Source organism: Narcine bancroftii, chromosome 1 (genome assembly GCF_036971445.1).
Source record: "Narcine bancroftii isolate sNarBan1 chromosome 1, sNarBan1.hap1, whole genome shotgun sequence".
NCBI classification, from domain to species: Eukaryota; Metazoa; Chordata; class Chondrichthyes; order Torpediniformes; family Narcinidae; genus Narcine; species Narcine bancroftii.
The window spans coordinates 414,563,287-414,589,082 of NC_091469.1; the positions used below are offsets into that span (position 1 = coordinate 414,563,287).

Consider the following 25,796-nt stretch of genomic DNA (forward strand, 5'->3'; position numbering starts at 1 on the left):
CCCCATGACTAATATAACATTGTCCTTTTTACATGCTTCTCTATCTTTCTCTATAGAGTGTATGCCACATCCTGGCTACTGTTTGGAGGCTTGTATACAACTCCCATCAGGTTCTTTTTACCCTTACAATTTCTTAATTCTATTCATAGAAATTCTATAAGCTTCTGATCTAATGTCTCCTCTATCGAAAGATTTAATTCCATTTTTACACAGCAGAATCACCCCACCCCCTCTGTCCTTCTGATACTTCTTTGGCTTGGCTTCGCGGACGAAGATTTATGGAGGGGTAAGTGTCCACGTCAGCTGCAGGCTTGTTTGTGGCTGACAAGTCTGATGCGGGACAGGCAGACACAGTTGCAAAGGAAAATTGGTTGGTTGGGTGTTGGGTTTTTCCTCCTTTGTCTTTTGTCAGTGAGGTGGGCTCTGCGGTCTTCTTCAAAGGAGGTTGTTGCCTGCCGAACTGTGAGGCGCCAAGATGCACGATTTGAGGCGATATCAGCCCACTGGCGGTGGTCAATGTGGCTTTCTTTAGGCAGTCCTTGTACCTCTTCTTTGGTGCACCTCTGTCTCAGTGCAGGGTGGAGAGCTCGCCATATAACACTATCTTGGGAAGGCGATGGTCCTCCATTCTGGAGACGTGACCTACCCAGCGCAGTTTGATCTTCAGTAGCGTTGTCTCCGCTTCATCCTCAACATTCATTGGAGCGACTTCATCTCCAACATCGAAGTACTCGAGATGGCAGAGGCCGACAGCATCGAATCCACGCTGCTGAAGATCAAACTGCGCTGGGTAGGTCACGTCTCCAGAATGGAGGACCATCGCCTACCCAAGATCGTGTTATATGGCGAGCTCTCCACTGGCCACCGAGACAGAGGTGCACAAAAGAAGAGGTACAAGGACTGCCTAAAGAAATCTCTTGGTGCCTGCCACATTGACCACCGCCAGTGGGCTGATATCGCCTCAAACCGTGCATCTTGGCGCCTCACAGTTCGGCGGGCAGCAACCTCCTTTGAAGAAGACCGCAGAGCCCACCTCACTGACAAAAGAGGACATCTATTTATGTTTAGTCGCCAGCTGTGGTCTTCTTTCAACCACATCTCAGTGATGGCTACAATACCTGCCAATTTTCAGCTGTACTACTTGATCATCAACCATATTTCGTTTACTGCAGATATTTAAATACAAGACTTTCAGTGCTGAATTTGTCACCTTTTTCAATTTCATTTCCAAAGTATCCCAAGTTAAATCCTTAATCTTACACTTGTAATTTTGCCCTATTGACCGCCTGTCCTTCCTCACAATCTCGCTATTACAGGTCATCTATTTTCTTGCATCTTCTGCCCTGTTCACTGCCCTCTTATTCTGATTCCCATCACCATGCCAAACTAGTTTAAACTTTACCCAGTAGCTCCAGCAAACTTGCCTGCCAGGATATTAGTCCCACTCCCATGCAGGTGTGTCCCATCATTTTTGGGCAGGTCATACATTTTCCAAAAGAGATCCCAATGAAACCTTTTCCCCCTGCACCAACTCTTCAGCCACGCATTCATCTGCCATGATTTCCTATTCCTACCCTCACTGGCGTGTGCCACAGACAGCAATCCAGAGATTACCACCCTTGAAGTCCTGCTTTTTAGATTCATTCAAAACTCCCTATATTCCCTCTTTAGGACCTCATCTATTTTCCTATATATGTCATTGGTACCAACATGAACCACAACATCTGGCTGCTCACCCTCCCACTTGAGGATGTACATCTCAGGAAAGTACAGTACCTGAGTTTGTTAATGTTTTAGTAAACCCACAGAATATTTTCATCAGCCCTTATGGAAAGCTGACAATCTCAGAGAATAGACCATGAGAAAAATGTAGCCAGAATGCTGTAGCCATGGGTTTGGCATGTGCTCCCATTGAAAGCGGCTATGTGTATGTAGTGAGTGTAGAGTTGGTGAACTTACCTGTCAGTGGAAAGTCAGGGAAAAGAAAAGTATCAGATTAAACATGCATAAACATTGCAGGGTGATATAGAGGCTGGGGAGTTGGGAGAGATATGATATTTAATTTCTGCATTTATCAGTTCAGAAGCATTTTAATGACATTTTTGCTGGATTGATTTTTAAGATTTCATCAAGATCTACTCAATGCCTTTTAATTTAGAAGGGAAAGAGTCAAGATTATGATGCTTCAAAAATAATGATATTGGCCTGATTTGCAGATGGTGAAGGGTCAGGCATTGTAAGTGCTAAGTGTTGAAACATTCGTGAGCAGAGACAGCTTAGTGAAGGAGAACAGATCTTTCAGTTTTTTGTTTCACCAATGGCATTTTGCTAATCTGAATGAATCAAATGACTGTCCTTTGTGAAATAATATTCTACCGTTCTGGCATCACCACTTCTCTCCTAAAGAATAAAGATATTTCACTTGATGTTACATAAAGATAGAGAAGTGACTTTTTCGGGAAAGAATGGAACAAAAGTCAGAATCAAACAGTGTGGGCCAATGGGCCTATACTGGGCTGTAATGTTCTATATTTTAAATGTCTCTTCTTCCAGTTATTTATTTCATTTTTTTCCCCCCTCATTTGGCTTGAATTCTGAGTGATAGGATCAATACAGGTTATAGGCCCAGGATTTTGTGAAGGCCCTCAGCTGCCAGGAGATGTTTGGCATCATCCAGGTGGGACAACCTTCCACAATTTGCTTTCCTTTGCAAGGAGATGCTACAGTACCTCTCCTTCGAACAGTGAAATGTGTGCCTGACTGCTCCATGGGTCTGAATTATCCATAAGGAAGCTCAGAGATGATCAAATGGAGGTAAACAAGAATATCTGCAGATGCTGGGATCTCGTTTTGTGTACTGCTCAGTGATTACCAATTCACTTTGAGGCTGTACTGTTAAATAATAATTATTCTAAAATTCATAAAATATTAGGCAAAGGTTTCTCTTGTGACATCACAAAATTTAGCAGTGCATTGCTTTTGGAAAATAATCCTCTTCCCACCTTCTCATAATTAATTATTTAAGTTACTTCAGGGAGATGAATTTTATTTTGAACTTTATTTAAATTGGTAATTATTTTCTAAATTATGAATAACATTTCTTTCTCAGCTGTACAAGCACATTGCTGTGGGAATGTTAAGGGTTGTTGCTCCTCTTCTGAGCACTTTGAGCAATATCTCTTAAAGTGTTTTTTTACACAGGTTATTTATACTTTCGAGTCTGATCCAAATTGGACCTTGATGCAAACACAGCTTTATTCACACACACAGTCTATCATGCAATACTTAACTTGGATACTATCTGTCAGAGTCCCAATCACTCAATCATTATCCGTCTTGGGACTGGTCACCGTCGTCTTTAATGGACTCCCAGAGTTCTCTGTTCTTCATGAAGATTGGACTCCTGCCTCAGGTGGGGTCAGTGCTGTCTTCGCTCCCTTGTTTGAGGTAGGCTGGCTCTGGTCCTCGATGACTTCACGGCTGACCACTAAAACCTAGTTATTGCTTCCTCTGCACTTTGCTGCTGATCATCAGGGTAGGGTTATCACTCTCTCTGCTCTACACTACAGATCAACAGGGCAGATTTATTGGCCTCTCTTCTCCTCACTACTGACCACCAGGATAATGTTATCCGTCCCTTTGCTCTTTGCTGCTGATGACCATGGCAGATTTATCATTCCTAATATGATGTTCCAGAAAGCCCTTTGCTTAACCCATTAGAAGCAGAGGTAGGAGGGCTACTGCTATCCATTTTCAAAGGATAACAAGTTTGGGGGAAACTTGAATTCCAAGCAAGCCACAGCTCCATTCTGTTAAGAACTCCATGGGCCATTGCTGTTTTTAAAAAAAAAATTCAATAACTGATAAACAGTGGTCATTTATACTTATTCTTGCCTGGCATAGCTAGTGTGTGGATTGGAACTTCCACCTGTGCCTGGAATCAGTTTGGTCAACCATCCCACCATCCTCAGCTCCCTGTTCTGTTTGGCTACATAAACTCGCTGATGAAAAATCGTCTACAAGTGAATGGGTTCTGCTTGAGTCTTAGAACACAAGAAAAATGAGTAGGAGTAGCCCATCTCGCTTTCAACAAGATCATGGCTGATCTGACTCAACTCCTCTTCCCCTATAAACCTCAATTCCCCTGCTATGCAAAAATCTATGTCTAAATATATTTAACGAGGCAACCCTTTTTTGCTTCCTTGAGGAGAAAGATTTGCATATTCAGTACTCTCCTCATTTCTGTCTCCCCTATATCCTGAGGCCTCATCACCTTGTTCTTCTTTGGCTTGGCTTCGCGGACGAAGATTTATGGAGGGGGGTAAAAGTCCACGTCAGCTGCAGGCTCGTTTGTGGCTGACAAGTCCGATGCGGGACAGGCAGACACGGTTGCAGCGGCTGCAGGGGAAAATTGGTTGGTTGGGGTTGGGTGTTGGGTTTTTCCTCCTTTGTCTTTTGTCAGTGAGGTGGGCTCTGCGGTCTTCTTCAAAGGAGGTTGCTGCCCGCCGAACTGTGAGGCGCCAAGATGCACGGTTTGAGGCGAGATCAGCCCACTGGCGGTGGTCAATGGGGCAGGCACCAAGAGATTTCTTTAGGCAGTCCTTGTACCTTTTCTTTGGTGCACCTCTGTCACGGTAGCCAGTGGAGAGCTCGCCATATAACACGATCTTGGGAAGGCGATGGTCCTCCATTCTGGAGTCGTGACCCACCCAGCGCAGCTGGATCTTCAGCAGCGTGGACTCGATGCTGTCGACCTCTGCCATCTCGAGTACTTCGACGTTAGGGATGAAAGCGCTCCAATGGATGTTGAGGATGGAGCGGAGACAACGCTGGTGGAAGCGTTCTCGGAGCCGTAGGTGATGTCGGTAGAGGACCCATGATTCGGAGCCGAACAGGAGTGTGGGTATGACAACGGCTCTGTATACGCTTATCTTTGTCGGATCACCTTGTTCTACTGTCACCTAAAAGAAACAATTTTCTATTCTTTTCATAATTTTATGTTTTTATATGATCCCCTCTTATTTCTTTGAATTCCAGTTAGTATAGTTCCTGAAGACAATCTCTCCCATTGGCTAACTCACTCAACTCTAAAATCACCCTGGTGCACCTGCTCTGAACTGCCTCCAAGGTGCAGCCTCATCACTGTCCTGTTCAGTTGTGGAAGAACCTCCCTGCTTTTAAGTTCAATCCCTCTAGATATGAAGGCTAACATCCCATTTGCCCTCTTGATTATTTGTTGCACCTACAAGCTAACCTTTTTTACAATTCATGTATGAGCACTCCCATCTATATCCACAACTTGCAGTAATCTTTCACCATTTAAATAATGATCTGATTTACTATTTTTCTTCCAAAATTTACCAACATTGTACTCCATCTGCCAGACTTTTGCCTACTCATTTAAACTATCTATATCTCTCTGCAGATTCTCCACATCCTCGACACAATTTGCCTTTTCATTCATTTTAGTGTCATCAGCCAACTTAGATACACTACATTTTGTCCCCTCTTCCAAATGATTTATTTTCCCATATGGATTTCATATACATTTTTAGCATAAACTGAAAATATTCTAAACATAATTGGAAATACATAGTAAATTACAAAAATATGTAGACACTGGTTGAAGTAAAAACACAAAATGCTGAAGAAACTCAGCTGGTCAAACAGTGTCCTTTATGTAGCAAAGGGAAAAAATACATAACTGATGTTTCAGGCTTGAGCCCTTCATCAAAGTATGGAAGAACGTTGGCAAGTGCCAAACAGAAGGATATTGGGGGGGAACAAAGGGGGGGGGGGGGGAAGGAAGGAGATGATAGGTGGAGAAGGGAGGAAGGGGATAGCAGCAGGGAGGAGGGATGGGTGGAGGGGAAGTGAGGTGAACTGGAAAGGGGAGGGGGAAGAAAGGGGCGAGCAGGTTAGCAGAAAACAGAGAAGTCTATGTTAATGCCATTTAGCTGCAGAGTGCCCAGACTGAAAATAAGGTGTTGTTCCTCCAGTCTGTGGGTGGTCAGGGTGGGATAGTATTTAAGGCCATGGACAGACATGTGAGTATGGGAGTGTGACTCAAATGAAATGGTTGGCTACTGGGAGGTTCTCAGTTGTAGCTGAGGGAGTGGAGGTGCTCAGCGAAGCGCTCTCCCAATTTTTGACCAGTCTCTCCAATGTAGGAAGGCCACAAAGGGAGCACCGGATGCAGTAAATCAGTCCTATGGATGTACAGTGTTGCTTCACTTGAAAGTTAAATTCATAAATTTTGTTGGAGATTTCGTTGTTCACCAGTCAAAAATTTATGAAACCTTTTGTAGAGAATGTGCTTCTAGATATGAACACATCTCACAAATAAAATATTGTGTCAAGATGAAACTGAATTTTGCTCAAAATGATTTTCTTATTTTTAAGACATCACAATTGGGATTAGTTTTAATTAAAACTGTAACCAATCAGCAAACCTATCATCAAGCCTTCTCAATATGCATCTTAAAATCACCTTAAAATCACTCACAATAACACAGAATGTAATTATTATAGAATGATGTATCGCACCTTTGGAAAATATATGTTAATTAGTCTACTGTTGAAAATACAATATTAAATATGCACAAATAATATTAGATCTAGTATTGTCATATTGTTGGCTGTGTACAAGTGGACTTTCTGTCAGTGCTGTAATGCTTGACATCATGGAAAGCTGATGGAATTAGCTGTTGTAACTCATTTTTAATCATGGAAAATATAGTACTGTTTGATCTTTTAAGAATTGTGTTGATTGACATGTAATTAAAAGATACAACTGGAAGTTCTGAAGCAGTGGCTTCTGTATCAACATGAGGTTTATTTTCAAGGATGTACAGATTTCGTACTACATTTTTTATTGAAGTTGAAGTTAATGAAAACTGAATTTTAAGTAGACATACAAATGTATTCTTGCTCTGCTGATACCTGGAATAATATGGCAGTTATTGGATGAAGAATCACAAAACTAAGAGATTAGCATAACACAGACCCAGTGGTGTTTCTTTTGAAAACTGACTATTATAAAAGGAAAAGATGACCTTTTGACAGGTAATTAATTGTTTGTTTAATTATTTTATTGGTTTAGATAGCTAATATGAATCAGGTGAAAGGTGATTCTGAAATTGGGAGCAAGGTTTAATACTGTAGTATGGAAAACCGCTCATTTGTTCAAAAAAATCTTCTGCTACATCTAGCAATTAAATTCCAGTGCACAGAAGAATTTAAAATTTCCAATCAAAACACAACAGCAATAATTTCACTTGAGGCAATTAAATAAACAGGAGGTAAACAAGAACATCTGCAGATGCTGGGATATACACATAATACTGTAGAAACACAGCAGGTCACTCAACATCTATAGGAAGTAAAAGGTAACTGATGTTTCAGGCAGACCTGAGCCCTTCATTGGGTATCAGGAAAAACCGTGGATGCCTAAATAAAGGTGGAGTGTAAATCCCCTCCCTAATCTCTCTTTCTCTACCCCTTTCCCTTCTTGTGTCAGGACTACTCGACCCTTTGCCCTCTCCCCTATCACTTCTCTGCTTTCTCTTCTACATTTCCACCTGTATCCACCAATACCTTTGCCTTCTTACCTCCTTTCCCTCCTCTCCCCCACCTTTTCATTCAGGTGTTGACCTGTTTTACCACACTCCTGATGAAGGGCTCAGGCCTGAAATACTGACTGCCTTTGACTTCATATAGATGCTGCAAGGTCTACTGAGTTTCTGCAGCATTTATATGTATTGCTTTAAATAAGCAGGAGGTTGGCAACTGGCCATTTTGTGTTGGTATGTGAGAATTGCTTTTTAAAAAGTTGGGCATGAGGCGATGAAATTATGGAGGTATTCACAGCCAAGATGATCTTAACATCAAAATGAAACATGAAACTCAAGCTCTTCAATATTAGGTATTGAAGCCAGGGGGCATCTAGTTTTGTTATTTATTCCAAAGCAAAAATTTCTGTAAATCTTTGAGCCGTCTCAATACTAAGCTTCACTGATGGCAAGTTGAATAGGTAAACTTTACAAGTTTATTTTAACTCTATAACTGCCTGCTCTGATTTGGGAGCAAGGCCATAACTTAATTTCTGCAGGGTTGTGCTTTTGGAGTTCTAATTCCAGTAGTCAGTCAAGTCAGCTGGAGCCATTGGAGCTTCCAGCAACAATTACTCATTTGTACAAGAATTGGAGCTGGTCTTCTCTGTAGGTGAATGTTTAGAAAGGTAATTGTTAAGATCTCCCTCTCGTCTTTCATGTCAGTGGGCACCCCAACATCTCTCCCATAAATTGTGCAGGTTTTAGATGTTTTCTGTAAATACTAGAGTGTGCAGTTCCTTCAGAGTTCCATATTCTGGGCTGTGCTGATTGGCATTTTGTTTACTGTCTGCAGTATCGTCATTTGTTAACTATTCTGATTGAAGCAAAATAATTATGACATTTATTTCAGTACTAAAGTGTTGCATTTATTAACAATTCTGAGTTCTAGAAATCCATCTAAACAATAAAGGACTTCCTGACATTGCTTATGACAAAAAGTATCAAAAAACTCCACTTACACAAAAAAAGTTTATATATTTGTGTATTTATCCATGCCACTTAATTCTGCAAAATTATTGTTTCAAATTAATAAAATCAGATCAGTTAAAGTTAGCTAAAACAGTAAAGATGTGAAAATTCCTGGGGCTCTCAAATCTATTTGGTTTCAAAATAAGGAAATCTAAATTCTTGAAATCTGAAATATAGACAAAAAATGCTAATAAGAACATAAAGATAAGATTATAAGGAATATGAGCAGATTAGACCATTTGGCCCATCTAGCCTGCTCCATCATTTAAGATCATGGCTGATCTGGCCTTGGACAACTCCATTTCCTGTCTTTTCCCCAAATCTTTAATGCCCCTACTATGCAAATATCTATCTCAATGTATCATAAGTATCCTTAATCAGGCAGCCTCTACTGATTTAGAGAGACATGACACCCCAACTTAATGTTTGCCACATGAAACCTTGATTTGTACCATGGGGATAAATCTGTTTGGAGTTTCTCCTCTGATTTTCATGAAAGATCCCTTGTATTATGGCAGCAGGACAGGAGCAGATCTGAGGATATTCTCCCTGTGTGTTCTGATTCTTGAAGCCTTCATATATCTAAACATTTAATACTGAAAAACCTCATGAACATTTTCTCAGGATGAGACCTATAAATAAAACAGAATGGTGCAGATACTGAGAAGATAAAGGAGAATCTGTGGAGGGGAAACAGAATTAACATTTAATCAGAAGTAGGAAAAGTGACAGTACAAGTTTTAGTGTGCATAAAGAATATGTAGTAGAAAATGAAAATTCTGTGGTCTCCCTTTCTCTGCTCCTTGATGGTGGTGTAAGAGGTAATAGAGTAGGATCAAACACCTTGTTCATTTGGATTAGAACTATTTTCAAAATACTGTACTTGGTCTGTAGAATTAAAATGATAATTGGCATTTCATTTTCCACTTTTATTTGAAGTTGTACACCTCATCACTCTGTGTATCTGTTTTTATGAACTTAAGGAATTTGTACTTTTGATAATTTTGACTTTTGTCTGGATTTTCAATATTGCCATATTGATAACTCTAGGTGCATTCTGTGACCTGGATATGATAAAATAACAACCACATTTAAATGCATTCAACTAGCTTTGTAACCAACATCTCAAGAACCAAGCATTCTGAAAATTCTAACATTCTGCGTAAAAGATATCCTATTGCATTAAATTAAGTGTAGACAAAAAAAAATTGAAATCAAGATCCAGTGATCTTTTTAAAATGATCCCTATCCATTTGGGACTTTTCCAATTATATTTTATTAAAATAGAGAGTTTTCTTCGAGTAAATAATTTCACAAGTGTATTTGGACAGATCATTTGTAAGAGAATATGCCATGAAGGAACTATGGTGAGTATCAGAGTAGATATAGATATCTCTCCTGTCACGCTTGCTATGATGAGCTTTTACCCAACTTGATCAGTTGGGAAAGTGGGGCAAGGAGTGGCAAGTGTAATTAAATCTGACAAGTGTGACGTGTTGCACTTTGGTAAGTCTAACATGGGCAGGAATTACAAAAGTATCTGGGACCTGGTTAGTTTTGTACTAAAGAGAGACCTAAGGATACAGGTGCATAGTTCCAAGAAAGTGACATCTTAGGTGGTCAGAGTGATGAAGGTGGTATTTTGCCCACTTGCCCTCATTAGACAGGGTAGTGAGTGCAAAAGCTGGGGCTTCATGATACAGCTGTACAAAGAGTTGGCGAGATAACACTTTGAATAGTATTGCAGTTCTGATCACCCAGCTATAGCAAGGGGTGCAGAAGAGATTCACAAATATGTTACTGGTACTGGGGTGAGGGATGGGGTGAGTTATTGGGGAAGGTTAGATAGGCTGAATCTTTATTCTCTCAAGTAAGGTTAGCCAACCTTTTAATTTGAACATACAGCACAGTAACAGCATTTTGGCCCACGAGTGCGTACCAAAGACATGTTAATTGTGCGGCATGGACTCATGGGCTGAAATGGCCTGTTACTGTGCTATATGTCTAAATTAAAAATTAAAAGGTTGGCCACCCCTGCTCTAGAGTGTAAGAGGTTGAGGGCTGACTTCATAGAAGTTTATAAAATCAAAAGGGGAATGGATAAAGTGAATGTTCACAATCCTTTTTCCAGAGTAGGCAATTCTTGCACCGGATGACGTGCATGTAAAGTAAGAGTGGTGAGATTTAAAGGGGAACTGAGGGACAAAACTTTCATTCAGAATGTGGCCATATCTGGAATGAGTAGTAGAGGAAACTGCAGAAGCAGGTACTATTTGGCATTTAAAAGACATATGGACAGATCTATAAAGAGGAAGGGCTTAAAAGGATAAAAACAAAATGCATGCAAATAGGACTAGCTCAAAATGCCATCTTCATCTCAGATTGCAGATTTATTGATACATGACATCACATATGACCCTGAGATTCTTTCTCCTGGGGATGAAGCAGAATGATCACTTATTGGTAGTGGAAAAAAAACTGTACACATGCAAACAAAGAACTGTAAACAGATAACAAATGTAAATGAACTGTCTGTGCAATACAGAGAGAATTAAAAAAAAAACAAGAAGTGCTCAATAAGAGTCCCTAAATGAGTCCCTGATGGAGTTTGTTGTTGAGGATTCTGATGGTGGAGGGGTAGTATCTGTTTCTGAACCTAGTGGTGTGAGTCTTGTGGCACCTAAACCTCTTTCCTGACGGCAGTAGTGAGAACAGAGTGTGTGCTGGTTTGTATGGATTTTAAAAAATGGTTTCACATGATGTATCATGGACAGTAGGCAGTAAGCTCCACTACTTAGTGACTCTAAAATCTACATCTCCAAGCACATATTTTTATAGAGACAAATAAGCTGCTACAGCAGATATGATCACATCATATATGATCACCCACTGAAATCGAGATTGAGAGGTTTATAATTTTAATATATTAAAATCCTAGTTTTGTCAATTAAAAAAAAACTTTATTTAAAATAAAACACTAAGCAAACATGTTACAATATTTTAAACTTAATCCAAATACATGTGGTATTTATATATAAAGAAAGAAATTTAAAAAAAAGAACCTCCTATTAATTCCCCCACAAACTCGAAAAAAGGGGACAAGAAAACCACAACAGGAGTACTTCATTTTCCAATACCTTTTTTTAAAATGTGTGCTGTATAGAGACCTATAAGAGAAAGGGAATGTTCAAGACTCACTTCAATTTTAATCCCAACAGTTTGTAAATATGGGCTCCATATTTCACAAAAAGTATATTTGTCTCTTAAATTATAATTTTCTCAAGTGGAATACAGCTCCGAACTTCTGCATGCCATCTATCTCTTCCCAAATCAATATCTGACTTCCAAGTTATAGCAATACATTTTCTAGCTATTGCCAAAGCAATTTGAACAAATTTTACTTGATATATATTCAGTTTTAATTTAGGTTTAATCCCTAATATCTGTTGGTGTGGATCCTTGATGAATGCTGCTGCTCTCCGACAGCAGCATTCCTTGTAGATGTTCTCATTAGTGGGGAGGGTTTTGCCCACTACCTTTTGGAAGGCTTTATGCTTGGGGGTATTGGTGTGTCCCCATTACCAGACCCTGATGCATCTGGTCAGCACACTTTCCATCACACACATGTAGAAATTTGCCAGGTTTTCTGTTGTCATACCAAACTTGTGCAATTTCCTGAAGAAGACGAGATGCTGACATGTTTTCTTCAAGATCCTCCGAGATGGTGACTCCAAAGAACTTAAATTTGCTCACTCTCTCCATCTCTGATTCCCCAATGATCACTGGATCTTATGCCTTTGGTTTTCCATTCCTAGTCAACAATCAGCATGGATGAGTTGGGCTGAAGGGCCTGTTCAGTGCTTTATGACCTTACAACTCATTTCAAATATATTTAATTAGAGTTAAGTTTTAATGAAAAAAAACTCCATGATTTTCAGTCTACACAGATGAATTAATGGAATTACTACTGGTGCATGATCCAATATAGATTAATTATTCTGTCATAATATTGGCTTGTCGGGCACAAGTGAGAAATTTGTTATGAGAAAGTAAAGTTCTTTAAGCAACATTATTAAATAGTTGAAAAAGAAAGGTTGACCATGAAGTATAACTTCAACATAATTTTCTGCACAGCCTAGTTCTGCTTTGCTGTCATCTCTCATTTTAGTCAAGCAATCTTTTGTCAGGTTTCTCACTGCTTTAGCTGGCACGGGTTTGCTGCCGTTGGCTCAGGGATGGAAGTGCCATGGTGCCTGCCATTGTTTGGTTTTGTCTTTGGATCCTGAGACAAAGAAAATAGTTAAGACTACGAGTAAAATGGTTCTTTAATTTCTCATTACCCACCAGCAAACACTCTCCCACCCCCCACCACATCTCCAGAGAGATGCGCTAATGATGAGAAATGTGTTTAAGCTGAAGTGAACGAGAAATGTGTTGGAAATCAGAACAAGAATTCTGCCTGATTCTTGGTGCTGAACATATCACACCAACCCTATACTGATTTTCTGGTGAGAAAACTCATCACAATTGAGTTACTCATGTTCAAATAAAATCAGCCTTGCTGATCTGCAAGCATCCTGCTATGGCACCTCCTGCCAATCACAAGACTTGTACAGGAAAGTCTTGGTTTGTCTCCTTTAAAATGATACACAAATGCCACACTCTCATCACAGAAATGCAGATATTTGTGGAGAGATGGAAATTAAAAAAATTGTTGAGTTTTAGTCATCATTAAACATTAGTCTGTTCTTCAAACTGCTTGATCCTCTGAATAGTGATTGTGCGAAGCTCAGGGACTGCATGGCCAGTGCTTACCCATAAATATGGAGCAGATTTATTTTGTTATTAGAATAAATTTGTATGAGTAAAAGATGGAGACAAACAGATTTTAAAGGATTTGTTAGAAAAAATACAAAAATTGGTTATTTTCATAGAAACTGGACAGTTCAGTCTAATTGTTTATCCTATGGAATCTTTGTTAAAATAGCCTTTGGTATCCCATGAGCTGTTTAATTAGTTCAACAAACACATGCACCCTTTTATTCCAAATTAAGAAAATTTACATTCTTATTCTGAATAGATTATCCAAATTTCACAACACTGATGTAAAGGTTTCATATGACAGGATTATTCCTTCAAACTGTTCTGCTCGTTCCCTCTAAAATCTCAGCAGGATATCTATAGGAGTGTAAGATGTTGAAACCCAGTTATTACACCACTTTGAAATCTTCATTTGTATTAGCACCTACATGAATATAAGAAGAAAATGCCCATGTACTTCCATGTCAGCAAAAATTGTTGTATTTTATCCTCTGTGGCATTCAGGTATTGAAGAGGTCCTACTTTACCTGAGTCAGACCATACATTCGAAAAGATGTTTTGGTTTGGAGTTGAAACAGTAGGAGTTTGTCTTTTATTCGCTGCAGTTCCCTTAAAATTATGCTTTGAAGTGAAAGCCTTTGGATTTTTTTGTTGTTGTTTCTTTTAATTCTCCAAGCAAATGACATGAAGGCTTTCCAACTTGCAGCAAAGCGACAGGGTCTCAGACATTTCTTATACTGGCTGTAAAATGCTGTGGTGGCATTGTCCCTAGTTTAACAACAAATGGACATCACTCATCAATTACCTCTTGACTTTGCTTTAATGTTTGTTCAAGGGAAATGGGTGGGGAATAATAGCATTGAATTTGTCCATTCACTCTTTGGTTATGATGCATGTTCAAGGTTTGCATGCAGCTGGGAAAAACTCATTTATATTTCATCTACTTTCTCCAAAGCGAAGTCCCTTTTCAGAATAGTCAAAACATTCAAGCAATCGACAACAGAAATTTTAGTTTGAGCAGTGATGCTTCCTGCTCGTGACGTTGACAGGTTTTTGTGACGGCCGATGGTTCAATTTTGTTAGGTTTCTGATTAACGTTTTTTTGTTAATACTTGCAAAAGTTGAAAGGTGAGCATATTAATTTCTGCTACCCATGTAAAATTCACAGGGATCGACTGGAAAGTGTTAAAAGTCAGATGTTAAAAGATTCAATGCAGTACTAGAAACAGGGTTTCTTAAACAATTGTCACGTTATGGCATTTTGCTCCAATTCCGGTCCGGAATAACTTCACCCACATATCCAACTCACCCACAGAAAACTGTAGTTCAAGTGAATGTGCCATTATTAATATTAGTAGGCCTGCGTTTCTTTTGAAATGAGATTTCAGTCCGAGTGTCTCTCATGCGCCCCCGCCCCCGCCCCCTCCCCAATCGCGGGGGGTGGGGGGGGGGAGATCAGGAGTCGCTTCCCACAAACGCTGCCAACGTGGCGGGACACAGTGGGCCAGCCCAGCATCTTTTTTGCGCCCCCGGCTGAAGAGCTGCCGGCTTCCTTTCCGACGCAGCCCGCGCCTGCCTCGCTCGGGGCTCGCGCGGCTCCGGAGTTGCTGTGGGAATCCTGGGAGTTGGTGATGTCAGGCGGGCTGGGTCATTTGAAGGTGAGCAGCCTGGCTGGGGTTCAGAGAAAGTTCACTCGCATACATTAGGCAATGCAATCTCTTCGCTGGGGCTGGGTTTGACACAAGGAGTAGGAAGTAAGCCGGGCAACGGAGAGAGAGGGAAAAAAAAGCAGGACGAGCCACTTCGGCAAAATCAAGAGGGGGGGGGGGGTGGGGGGGGAGAGTTGGCGGCCGCGGAGTTGGCGGCGTCAGCGGGTTCAAATCTGGCCGCGAACCGGGCGAGTTGAGCGCAGCCAGCGGCCGGGAGAGCGGCTTGACGTCGTCCGCCGGCTGGAGGGGGACCAGAGCGGAGCGTTGGACTTTTCAGCCCCCGCCCTGCTTCAGGCGACACCCCTCTTTTTAATTTCCTAATCGAGCGCCGTGAACTGCCTTGGGGGTGAAAATGGCAAATGATCATTTGGATCAGTGACAGGCTTTGAGCTGTGTTGTCTGTCATAATTCATGATTCTGCCTTTGGGAAAACAGCGAGACGTGCCAAGAAAAAGAGGGGAGGAAAAGGAAAATATAAGGGCAGAGTTTTGATGGGAGTTCGGACAACTTTTTCTTTTGCAAATTTCCCCATACCTCGAGAGAGAGGAGAACCAGTTTGGCTTCGCAGGTTGTGGGCTTCAGCCTCTCGTCATGTTTGACTGTATGGATGTTCTCGCAGTCAGCCCTGGGCAAATGCTGGATTTCTACACTCCGAGCCCATCTTCCTGCATGCTCCAAGAGAAAGCTCTGACTGCATGTTTCAATGGATTGACACACAGGGACTGGCCACAGAAGCCCAGCACTCAATGTAGGTTCTCTTTATCTTTATTGTTCCTAATGCATATGAGAGAAAATTGTGCAGGTTTGCTTATTTTTCTTCTCCCTGTCTGTTTGATAGACAACCCCTCCTTCTCTCCCTTGACCTGTCCTTAGATGTGACAGTGAGGTTGAATCTATTCTGATGGGTATCAGTGCTTTACATTGGATGCCAGGCAGGAGCCCTGTGTTGACAGTAGTGCAAAGTAACTGGGGACTTTTGCCACTTGAAAACTGGCTGACGCGTCTTCACATCGTATGCCGAGGAATGTGGTTGGGAAACAGCGGCACAAGCGTTAAGAGCAAAGAGAGAGAGTGGGGGGAAAACGCAGAATTAGTAATGAAGCACTCACTCTCTCGATTTCCCCGCTTGAAAATGGTGAGCAGCCGGGAGCCGAGAGTTTGCTCCGTCTCCGGCTGGACGGTGCTCCCAATAAATCTCCATCAGTTCCTCCTTAGCTGTCTGTCTGCAGCAGGCAGAGAATTTACAGCGGTTCTTTTCCAAGTGTCACTTTCGTTCATTCATTTCCACTGGTTGTTACTTCCATCTTTAGTAGAATCGCCTGGATGGTATTTCAGTAGAATAAGTCCAGGCTTGGCTCTATTCGCGGGGTGGGCGAGTTTATTTTTATTATTTTCAGCGAGGTGAAGTGACTTATCACGATTGCTCTGGCTCTCTTGTAAACATCAAACATTTTTACTGAAGAAAAAACAAATGCAACATGAATTGCTTTTGTCGCGAAAACAAATAAAGACTCTACCTTATCAGAAACATCATGTCTCTTAAACGGAGAATTTGCGGATAAAAGATCAGCCCAATCACAGAAATGTCCATCTCGCTCACGTCACTTCAGTTCGAAACGTGAGAAAAGCATTTTTAATTTTTTAAACCTTAATCTTAGCGCTTCATTCCTAAATAGTGTGGGTTTTTTCCGTTAAAAGATTAGGCAGTTGCTCACATCCTTAATTTGTTCAATAATATTTTCATTGTGCAGATACTTCGTTTATTTATATCAAAATATTTCACTTTCTCTTCGGCAACCCATTACCATCGTGTCCAAGATGTTAGTGCGGTTCAACCGCCAAAACATAAGGCACTCATCGATATCATTTGAGTATTTTGGGCTTTTTGAATAAATTTCATGTATTCCCTCATGCAGATTGAGAGAACAAAATATGATCATGTCGATACAAATAGGGAAACGCTGGGGGTTTTGAATAAATGGTTTTATTGGAGTCCTGCACAAAGAGCAGCCACGGTACAAGAGAGGGTAAATCTGGAGGTAATATTGCCCGGAATAGCAATGACCACAGACCTTAGTATTTCCTGATCTGCTGTTCCTCATTAAGCACTTTGTGGCTCTGTTTATTAATGGCTAGCAGAGACTGCAGATTGATTGCATTGACCTGCCACATATATGAAAAACCTTTTTTTCATTGTGCGAGTGTAATGAAAAGGAGATTGAGAGATCTGACAATACTAAGGTTTTAGTAATGTAATAATGTTGTAAGAGACACTTAAATTACCTGTTTGATGTACATTCAGCAATTTCAGCTGTTAAAGGAAAAAAAAATCAATCCATGGTACAGTAACTTGTCCCTTGTGTGCTGCTAACAGCTGTACACTGCTTTTCTTAAGCACTTTTCACTTCAAAGTTTTATGGGCAAATCTCAATGTCTTTGGGGTTTAATTAAGTTATTACAATGCGAACTGATGCAACTATAACTCAACTCCATTGTGGTTTTAGTGCAGAAGTAATGCTGGCCTCGTTTGTGAGGTGCTCAGGTCAAGAATTAATTCATTGCATTTTTAAAACCACTTGAGCATGATTATTCATCTATTAAATGCAGTATATAACTAAGATATCACTGGCAACTTATACCAATGAAACACAAACTGTCCAGACTTGTATGCAGGAGTACTTCAAAACTGTAGGACATTGCAGCCTAACTCAAGACAAAATTTACTTGGTTTTTTTTATTTCAAGAAGTAAATAGAATTTAAAAATGTTGTCCAAAGTGAAAGTATGAACTTTTGTCTCAGAACTTTTTAATGTTACTCAAACTTATCTCCGCTAGGAGGTGTGTGACACAGCCTAGGTGACACTCCCTCTTTATTGATAGGTAAGTGTTTGATTTCAGCTTAGTAACATCCCCATTGAACAAATGTTGAGATTAAGCATTTAGTATTTAACTCACATGTGATTGACAATTTATGGCCTACAAATCCCTGATTTGTCTGTATATGGGCTTCAAAACAATGTACTTCATCAATACAAAGTGTTTTAAAATAAGTGTGTTTCATTACATTTCATGTTGTGACAGAATGTCCAAACTTTTTTCTATTTTTATCGGTGAGAGAATAGTTAACTTTATTGATGGATACAGAGGGGTAAGAGTTATACAGTCTCCATCGATTGATGAATTAAATTAAATGACCATCAGATTGATTGAATGGTCAAACATGTTAAAAAATTGCTTTCTAAATTGATTCCATCATTGATAATGAACATATTTTGTGTTGAAAGAGGAGGCATGGAGCTGTTTTCAGCATTTAGTTCCTTGTTCTGGTGTAAATTATTCATTATTGCTGCAGGGTTTCCCAACCTTTTTCTTTCCACTCACATACCACTTTAAATAATTCCTATGCCATAGGTGCTCTGTGATTCGTAAGGGATACTTAAGGTGGTATGTGAGTGGAAAGAAAAAGGTTGAAAACCACTGTTTTAATCATATCTAATTGATTCGCTATGTGCAAGGTTTCAGAACTCCAAAGGAAATGACCAAATGACAATTTTCTCAAGTTAAATATTTCAGTAACAATTGGGTCTAAAGAAGTGATTCTCAACATTTTTTACCTTCTCACATACCACCTTAAGTAATCTCTTACGAATCACAGACGGTAGAGGGAATACTTCAAGGTGGTAGGTGAGTGGAAAGAAAAGGTTTGGGAAACCCTGAATGAATGATGAACAGCAGTAACATTTCTATTTATAATTGGCGCTTCCAAATCTTGCTTTTTTAAAAAAAAATCAGACTGTTATGCAAAGATTGAAAACTAAACACTTTTAAAAAATTAAATCTAATTTTGTTGAATTTTGAAAATTTTGAAACATTGAAAGACTCTTGGTTTCTACACCATCACATCAATAGGGATTTGAATGATTGCTACTTTTGTAGAGTCTTAAATCCACCTTCTGGTCCAGTATCCTATCACAATTTTTCTCCTCCCCTGCCTCTCCTTCCCTTTCCCCTTTAGTCTTGCAAAAGGATATGGACCCAAAACTGACCATTTCTCGACAGAGATGCTGCCTAACTTGCTGAGCCCTTCTGGTCTCTCATTTCCCCAGTTTAAGTTCATTAACATTGTAATATATTTGTACAGACACATATGATGGCATATGAAATAACAATTTGAGAAATAGATTTCAAAATGTAATTTTGAAATACAATACATGAGAATTTAGCTTAATTTTATGGATTTCATTTTAAATTTATGGGACAACTGTTTACAACAACAGTTTCGTTCATCAGTTCAATATTGTCAGATGGGGTGGTGATGAAAGCTGGTAAAATAGGGACATTTAAAAGTCTCTTAGATAGGCACATGGATGTAAGAAAAATAGAGTGCTATGGGTGTGAGGTAGGGAAGGATTCGATTATTGTGGAGTATGCTCAAATTGGGTCAGCACAATATCATGGGCTGAAGGGCCTGTACTATGTTGTAATGTTTAATGTTTATTCAATGACAAATTAACAGTTGTATGATTATAGGAACCTTAAAATGGAATGAGGAAATTATTTCCAATGGTGTCCATTTGTAACACCAACTTGGTATTAATGTTGCATCACAGAATATCTTGTTATAGTACTTTGAAAGAAAGGTTTAATTAATGTAGGACTAGTTTTGTCTAGCCAAAATGAGAACAGATCAAGATAGCCAAAATGAGAACAGATCAAGATAAGAAGCGATTGTCATTATTGAGTCATTTTGGGGGCCTTTCTGTTCAGGGGTATATGTGATGTATTCCTTAGTAAACATGTCCATTCACCATGATGAACATAGTGTCGTGTTATACAGAAACCTGTCCTTTGACCACGATGTCCATTGTACTCATCTATACAAGTCCCATTTACCTTAAAATAGTTTTTAAAATAATCAGGGTATTGATTATAAACATGTTGTGAATTTGTTCACAGTAAAAGCTATAACTAAAAATAAAATACCCACACACTGCACAATATGTTTTTTTTTCTGACAAAATATATCAAGAACAGATGTATCTCGTGCCATGGAACAATTATTCAATGCAGTAGATAACAAATATGAATTGCAACCAAGCTTAATTTAAATACAAAGAAATATTAAGTTTTTATTCTGCACTTTAAAGAAAGCTTTTTTTCCCCTCCCAAATAATTCATTCGCTGGATTTGAATATCAAAAGGAAAGGCAGCAGTTGTTTTTGAAACAGGAATGGTGAACTGCCTTTTTGAAATAGTTCAGTTCTTGTAGTGAATGTACTCCTAATGTACTGTTATTTTGAAAGTGCCAGGATTTTGAACCATTCTCAAAGGAGGAATGTTGATATACATGTCTAGGAAAGAATAGGGTGTGGTTTATCCTTCTAGAGTTTGTTTGGGAAATAATGTATCTTGTAGATGGCATGCATTGAGGTCACATTGCGTAGATTGTGGAGGATGTTTGGGGTGCCCTTTAAGTGACCAATCCTAGGCTGAGGATTGGAAGAGCTGCACTCACTTGCTTAGTCAACACCAGAGTATTCTTCATATTCTTAACTAGTGGTTTGCAGGTAATGTCAAATTATGACAGTCACTTGGCAAAGAATACTTCACTTCTGAGTTGCTCTTATTTGGTTGTTCAAGTTAACTTTCTGACCAATCCATGGTCCTAAAATATTGGGGCAATTAAAAGTATATTAGCATCAACCAACAAAATCTTATCATTTCCCCTGGTCAGTGCCTTAGGCTTTCAGCATCTTAATTGTATGTAAATGATTGTGCATTATTTAATCCACAGGCTGCATTTTAATGATTTAAACAGCAAATTAAATGGGTTTCTCACAGTGAAGTTACATTGCTGTTACTTTGCAATAGGATAGAAGAGGAATAAAGGCATGTCTTTTGTTATATTAAAGCTCACTCACTGGATTGAAGCCATCAGATTTATAAAGTGTGGAACCAGAACAATTGTTTATCAAACCCTAAATGTGTTGGTTTGGTAATTAGATGTTAAAGTCTCAAATCATTCCTATAGGAGCAACAGAAGGACCCCATAGATCTGGTGTTCAAAACAATGAGCGATTTATTAAAACTGATGTGCATCAGGAGACCAATAAAATCTGATCTCCTGACTGTGATTTTGGTTCAGCTTTTATACTCTCAATGGACATAATTACAGAAGCTTGATTAACAGTAAAACTAAGTTTTGATTACAGAATGGGAGTTACAAAGAACTAATTATTGACAATATAAAGGCTGATTGGAGAATAGGATGCCTTAGTTTAACTTAATTGTCAAAAAGTCAAAGTTTCTGTTACAATAATGGATGCATGCTCTAACTTAATTAATGAAGTTCCTGAAACTTGGGTTTCGTCACTGCTGTAGTCCATGGCTCTGTCTGTTATCACATTAACACAATCCACATTCCTGTGAATGCTAGTTACAGCCCTCACTATTCTTACTCCCAGAGCAATTCCAAAACAAAGCTGGATGTAAATCCATCCACAACTGTTTCAGAATTAGGCTGCATTTGGGCAATATCTGTAACATATGGATTCATGAGAGTAACACTTTGTACCATGTTATAGTTACAATCTAAATGGTCAATATTACCCATAGTCACTCTAAATGTGGGTGGCAACCACCAATAATTCATCTGTGTTATTTAGCAAAAAGTCCCAACCTAAGTTTGGGATGATAAAGCTTTAATCACCACAATAGAATGAATTGGACAGAGCATTTTGCATTGTTGAAATTATAAACATTTTGGTAACAATGTATCAGAAACATTGAATATAGTGGCATTTTGCTTTACCATCAGGCACCTTATTTCAGAATCTCAAGCCCCTTTCACATTTGCATCCCACAAAATTGGCCATTCAGTGCCCTGGGATAGGAATGGGGTTTTGGCTTTTCACATTTGACCACTCCTAACTGGGATACTGAATGCTTTCACACTTGCAAGGAGCCATCCCCGGGGTTAGGACTGCTCTACCTTCTACTGGCGCAATTATCCGTCTCACACTTGCCTGATTGCCACGCCGACGTGTGCAGATGCTGGGGATTGTACTAGGGGTAGAGGCAGTCAATTCCCGGTGTGAGATGACATCATCTGACGCTGGCATTGAGCTGATTTTGCTTCCCGTTTGGCGCTTTAAAGGCCGATTGGTGATTGATTCCTGGGATCTCTTTCAAGTGTGAAAGGGCCTTCATTTGCATCCAGAAGTTCCAAAGATATCAGCAGGTTTCAAAAGTCATCTGGACCTGTTTGCAACATATATAATTATATTGTAACAACATGTACAAGAGCACAGAGTGAATAAAATGGAGCCTTGGGAGCTAGATTAGAAGCAAGTTGTTTGTAGCTGCTAAAATAATTTATAAATTGTCATCCTTGAAGAATGAACTAAAGAAAAAAGGCTCAAATATTTTGAAAGGCAATATTTTTATACTGTATTTTTAAAAAATTAACACTCGCAGTCTATTTAAGTTGCTTTGGATTGATGAGGTCTGCTGTTTTTGAAGTTTCAGGCTAATATTCTGCATGGAAGAGAGATAATTGAGAAACATGGTTAATATTTGTGAAGGGTTTTCTGTTGAAATTACAGTTGTCATTCAGCTACCTCTTAAGTACTTAAAATTATTAATAACTCTGCCGGTTACATCGTATGCAGTCCAATCCTTGAGATCTGGTAACTTGCGTGTAAGTTGTATGTTATGATTACTTTTGTGAACAAAATAGATAATTTGCCACTTGGCATGCAAATTTGAACTTCTGTACTTTGTGTTTACAAAAAATTGCACTGAAAATAAAATGTTAATTTCTATCTTTAGGTTAAACTGAACACATTTCAGACCTGATCATCAATATGACATATTTGGTGTAAACATAGGATAACAAATTAAATTTTAAAAGAAGTTCCAAAATTATGAGTGGAAAGCTCAACATAATTCATTGAAATGAATATGACTCCATATTTATTTCGTATGACGCTTGATCAATGTGAAACCAGTTATATGATGAAAAGATCGATGGCTTTCTAAATTTTATAATTTCTTACTGATGAATTAAAAATGTTAGCATGCAAGAAAGGACAAGGATTACTCTACAATATGAATTATTTTTTTCTTCCATGCCTGTCTTTTGATGTTTATCAATTCAAGCTGCAGACGATGCCTGTTTGGAACTAGCAGGATAACAAGTGTGATCAAACAGAGCTTCTTCCAGGACTGACAGACTGACACTGTTAATTGAATCAGTGCAAAGTAAGCAATGCCAGGGCTAGTATTAAACAGAGCTATGGGTACCAAATTTGTTGAATGATACATACGTGGGTACATTATCTCAGAAGTACTCTGGAGCTTTTTACGCAACTTTGTCTTTTCTCTTTCCAATTTATTTCTGGAAGAGCTCCTTTGATTTTTTTTACTTTAGCTTCTTTCCCTCAACCAGCCACAGCAAAATATTTCTCTTGCAGGGGTTTGGTCTGAAGCATCAACATTTTCACAGACTTCACTGCATGTAATTGCCTGAAACCCTTTCTCTTAAGAAGGCAACCGTAGCAATGTGGATAAAGATTTCTTTATGGCAGTTTTTAAAATTCAATCTCATAATCACTGTTCTTTCCACTATCCCCATCCAATTTTCCATCCTAATCAGCTAAATGTCTCATTAGGACCTTGAAAATGTGCAGGTACCGGGAAGTCTGACAACAAACATTTTCAACGCTGTATTCTAAGAGGAAGTTTAGCATGATGTTACTGCAGTCATCAAGCTAATATTGGTAGTGACGTGATTCACTGAAGCACCTTTTTGATTAAGCATAATCACCTTCTAAAGCTTGGGCAATTCTACTGATATTTACAGAATGTTGTTTACTTGATTACTGTAGTAACTTAATTGCTTAAATATATGGGGCAGTATTTTGTGCCAGAAGTTTTAAGTAAGCACAATTTTTTGTTAAATCTGCTACATCAACTTTGCTAGATTTGTTTTGTTGCAAACATCTCACTATATTATGCACAATTGGACATTCTGGCATAAATACTTATCTTACTGGCATGATTCACAACTAGCAGTGCCCAGAGTGGCATGTTTTCACCCTGATTCACCGACTCTACATTATCGTAACACGACATGTAGGATTTTCAAAGCCAAATAAACATAAAAGCATTTCAATACAAATATTTCAAATAATGTACATTATCTGAAGCTTACCTTATTTGCTCACATTTATTCACCTCCTTTCCATCAAAATCCTCTGTATGACTCTGTACTGGGGAATTGCAGGAAGTCAATGCAGTACTGGGCTCTGTGAACTGCCTCAAAGTGGAGCGCAGTCAGCAAACCTGTCAGGAAGTTTGTGGTGTTAGTGTTTAGACAAGAATGTCAAACATCCCAACATTGAAAAGGGGAATTCTTCAGTACCATTGCTCATGGAAATCTGGACTAAGTGTGTGGACGGAATAGTACTGGAATTGTGCAATCCTGGTCATACAGTAATGCATATGTTACCATAGAAGGCTTTCCTTTTCATTTTGATCAATAATGAAACTATGTAAGCATAGCAAGTATATTTAAATCACTTGTTTGTTCATTTTATCTGAAATGACGTGGTAAAAACAAGACTTTTTACAATATGTTGGTAAGCATTTGAAAACATAATTTGTAAAGAATAGGCAAACTAAACATTTTATTACACCTTTCATTCCTTGGAAGGGACATATAATAAGACTTACTTGAAAGGTGCATTCAGCATCTTCTCCTAAAGATTATTTTAACACTGTTTTATGCAGCTGAGAATAAAGCAAGGTCATTCAGTTCACAGTTCCAAAGATATATCCAGCAATACTCTGTACTGAGTGTGGCGCGATCAGTGACCACTCGCAGTCACGAAGCAAGGGTCAAAGGCTTGATTGATCAGAAGACCCAGATATGCCTCTACATGCTGCTGGCTCATGTCCAAGGCAGGTATGAGGGAGGAGACAAGGGCTCTCGGCCTTTATTAGGGGTTCTTATGGGGAGGGGCTACAGGTACAGAAGGTGGGTTAGCCTCCCCAGCCCAGTGAGAATGTGCCCAGACATGCCCGCAGTACTGTGCTCCACCTCACTGAGGTTGCTTTGTGGCACCATTTCCGTGTGACAGTTAACTCATTTTGTCAGTTAGCTTTTTGATCAAGATCTGAGTTGCAAATAAAAGTAATTTTGGAGTCTTTTTGCAGACACCTGTTTCATAAACTTGCATCACTGAGAGCCATATCCCAGCAGTACTGAACAGTCAGATCTGGGTAAAAAACAAACTGAAGGGTCACTGGCACTTCATTGTGTCAGATTTGGCTAGTAACAAATACCTAAAGCACCTCTTTAACTGCATAAGGTCTTTCATTGGCTGCTTAGAAAATAAAATTGACATTATCCCAAGAAAATTGTAACTTGGATAGTTATTGAAATTATAAACTTGGTTAACAGTATCAGAGTTAAGTATGGCTCTTCATCAAGGCAATTAGACATGAATTTTCTAGGAAATGAACCAACAGGATTTATGTGGTGATAGGTTACAGTAAATGAAGTTATATTGTTAATGTTGACTGCTTTAATTAGTTAGTCTGAGATTCTTTAAATATCTAAAGTTAAATATTTTTGTTCAAATTTTTTGTCCTTTTTATGTGACTTTGGCTTAATTAATAG

The 25,796-nt window shown here is 39.1% G+C and overlaps 1 protein-coding gene and 1 long non-coding RNA gene across 13 annotated transcripts in view; one reads left to right on the forward strand and one right to left on the reverse strand.

The window, feature by feature from the left end:
• The window catches only part of LOC138751556 (retinoic acid receptor beta), a 942,630-nt gene that overhangs the window by 660,359 nt on the left and 256,475 nt on the right, over positions 1–25,796 (forward strand). For 2 of the 12 annotated variants that reach the window (XM_069913988.1, XM_069913990.1), the window contains exon 1: positions 15,240–15,860. The exons of 8 other annotated variants lie outside the window; for them this stretch is intronic. In XM_069913988.1, the coding sequence (XP_069770089.1) occupies positions 15,704–15,860 (157 nt within the window). In that variant the 5' untranslated portion in view covers positions 15,240–15,703. Of the gene's footprint in view, positions 1–14,970; positions 15,062–15,239; positions 15,861–17,945; positions 17,993–25,796 lie in introns of those variants that run through there. 2 more of the 12 variants (XM_069913993.1, XM_069913991.1) reach the window with 2 other exon arrangements.
• Positions 11,521–16,215, reverse strand: LOC138751560 (uncharacterized). The gene is made up of 2 exons (XR_011350050.1): positions 14,209–16,215; positions 11,521–12,864 (listed from the first exon to the last, which is right to left on the reverse strand). It is a non-coding gene; the product is annotated as an uncharacterized lncRNA (long non-coding RNA).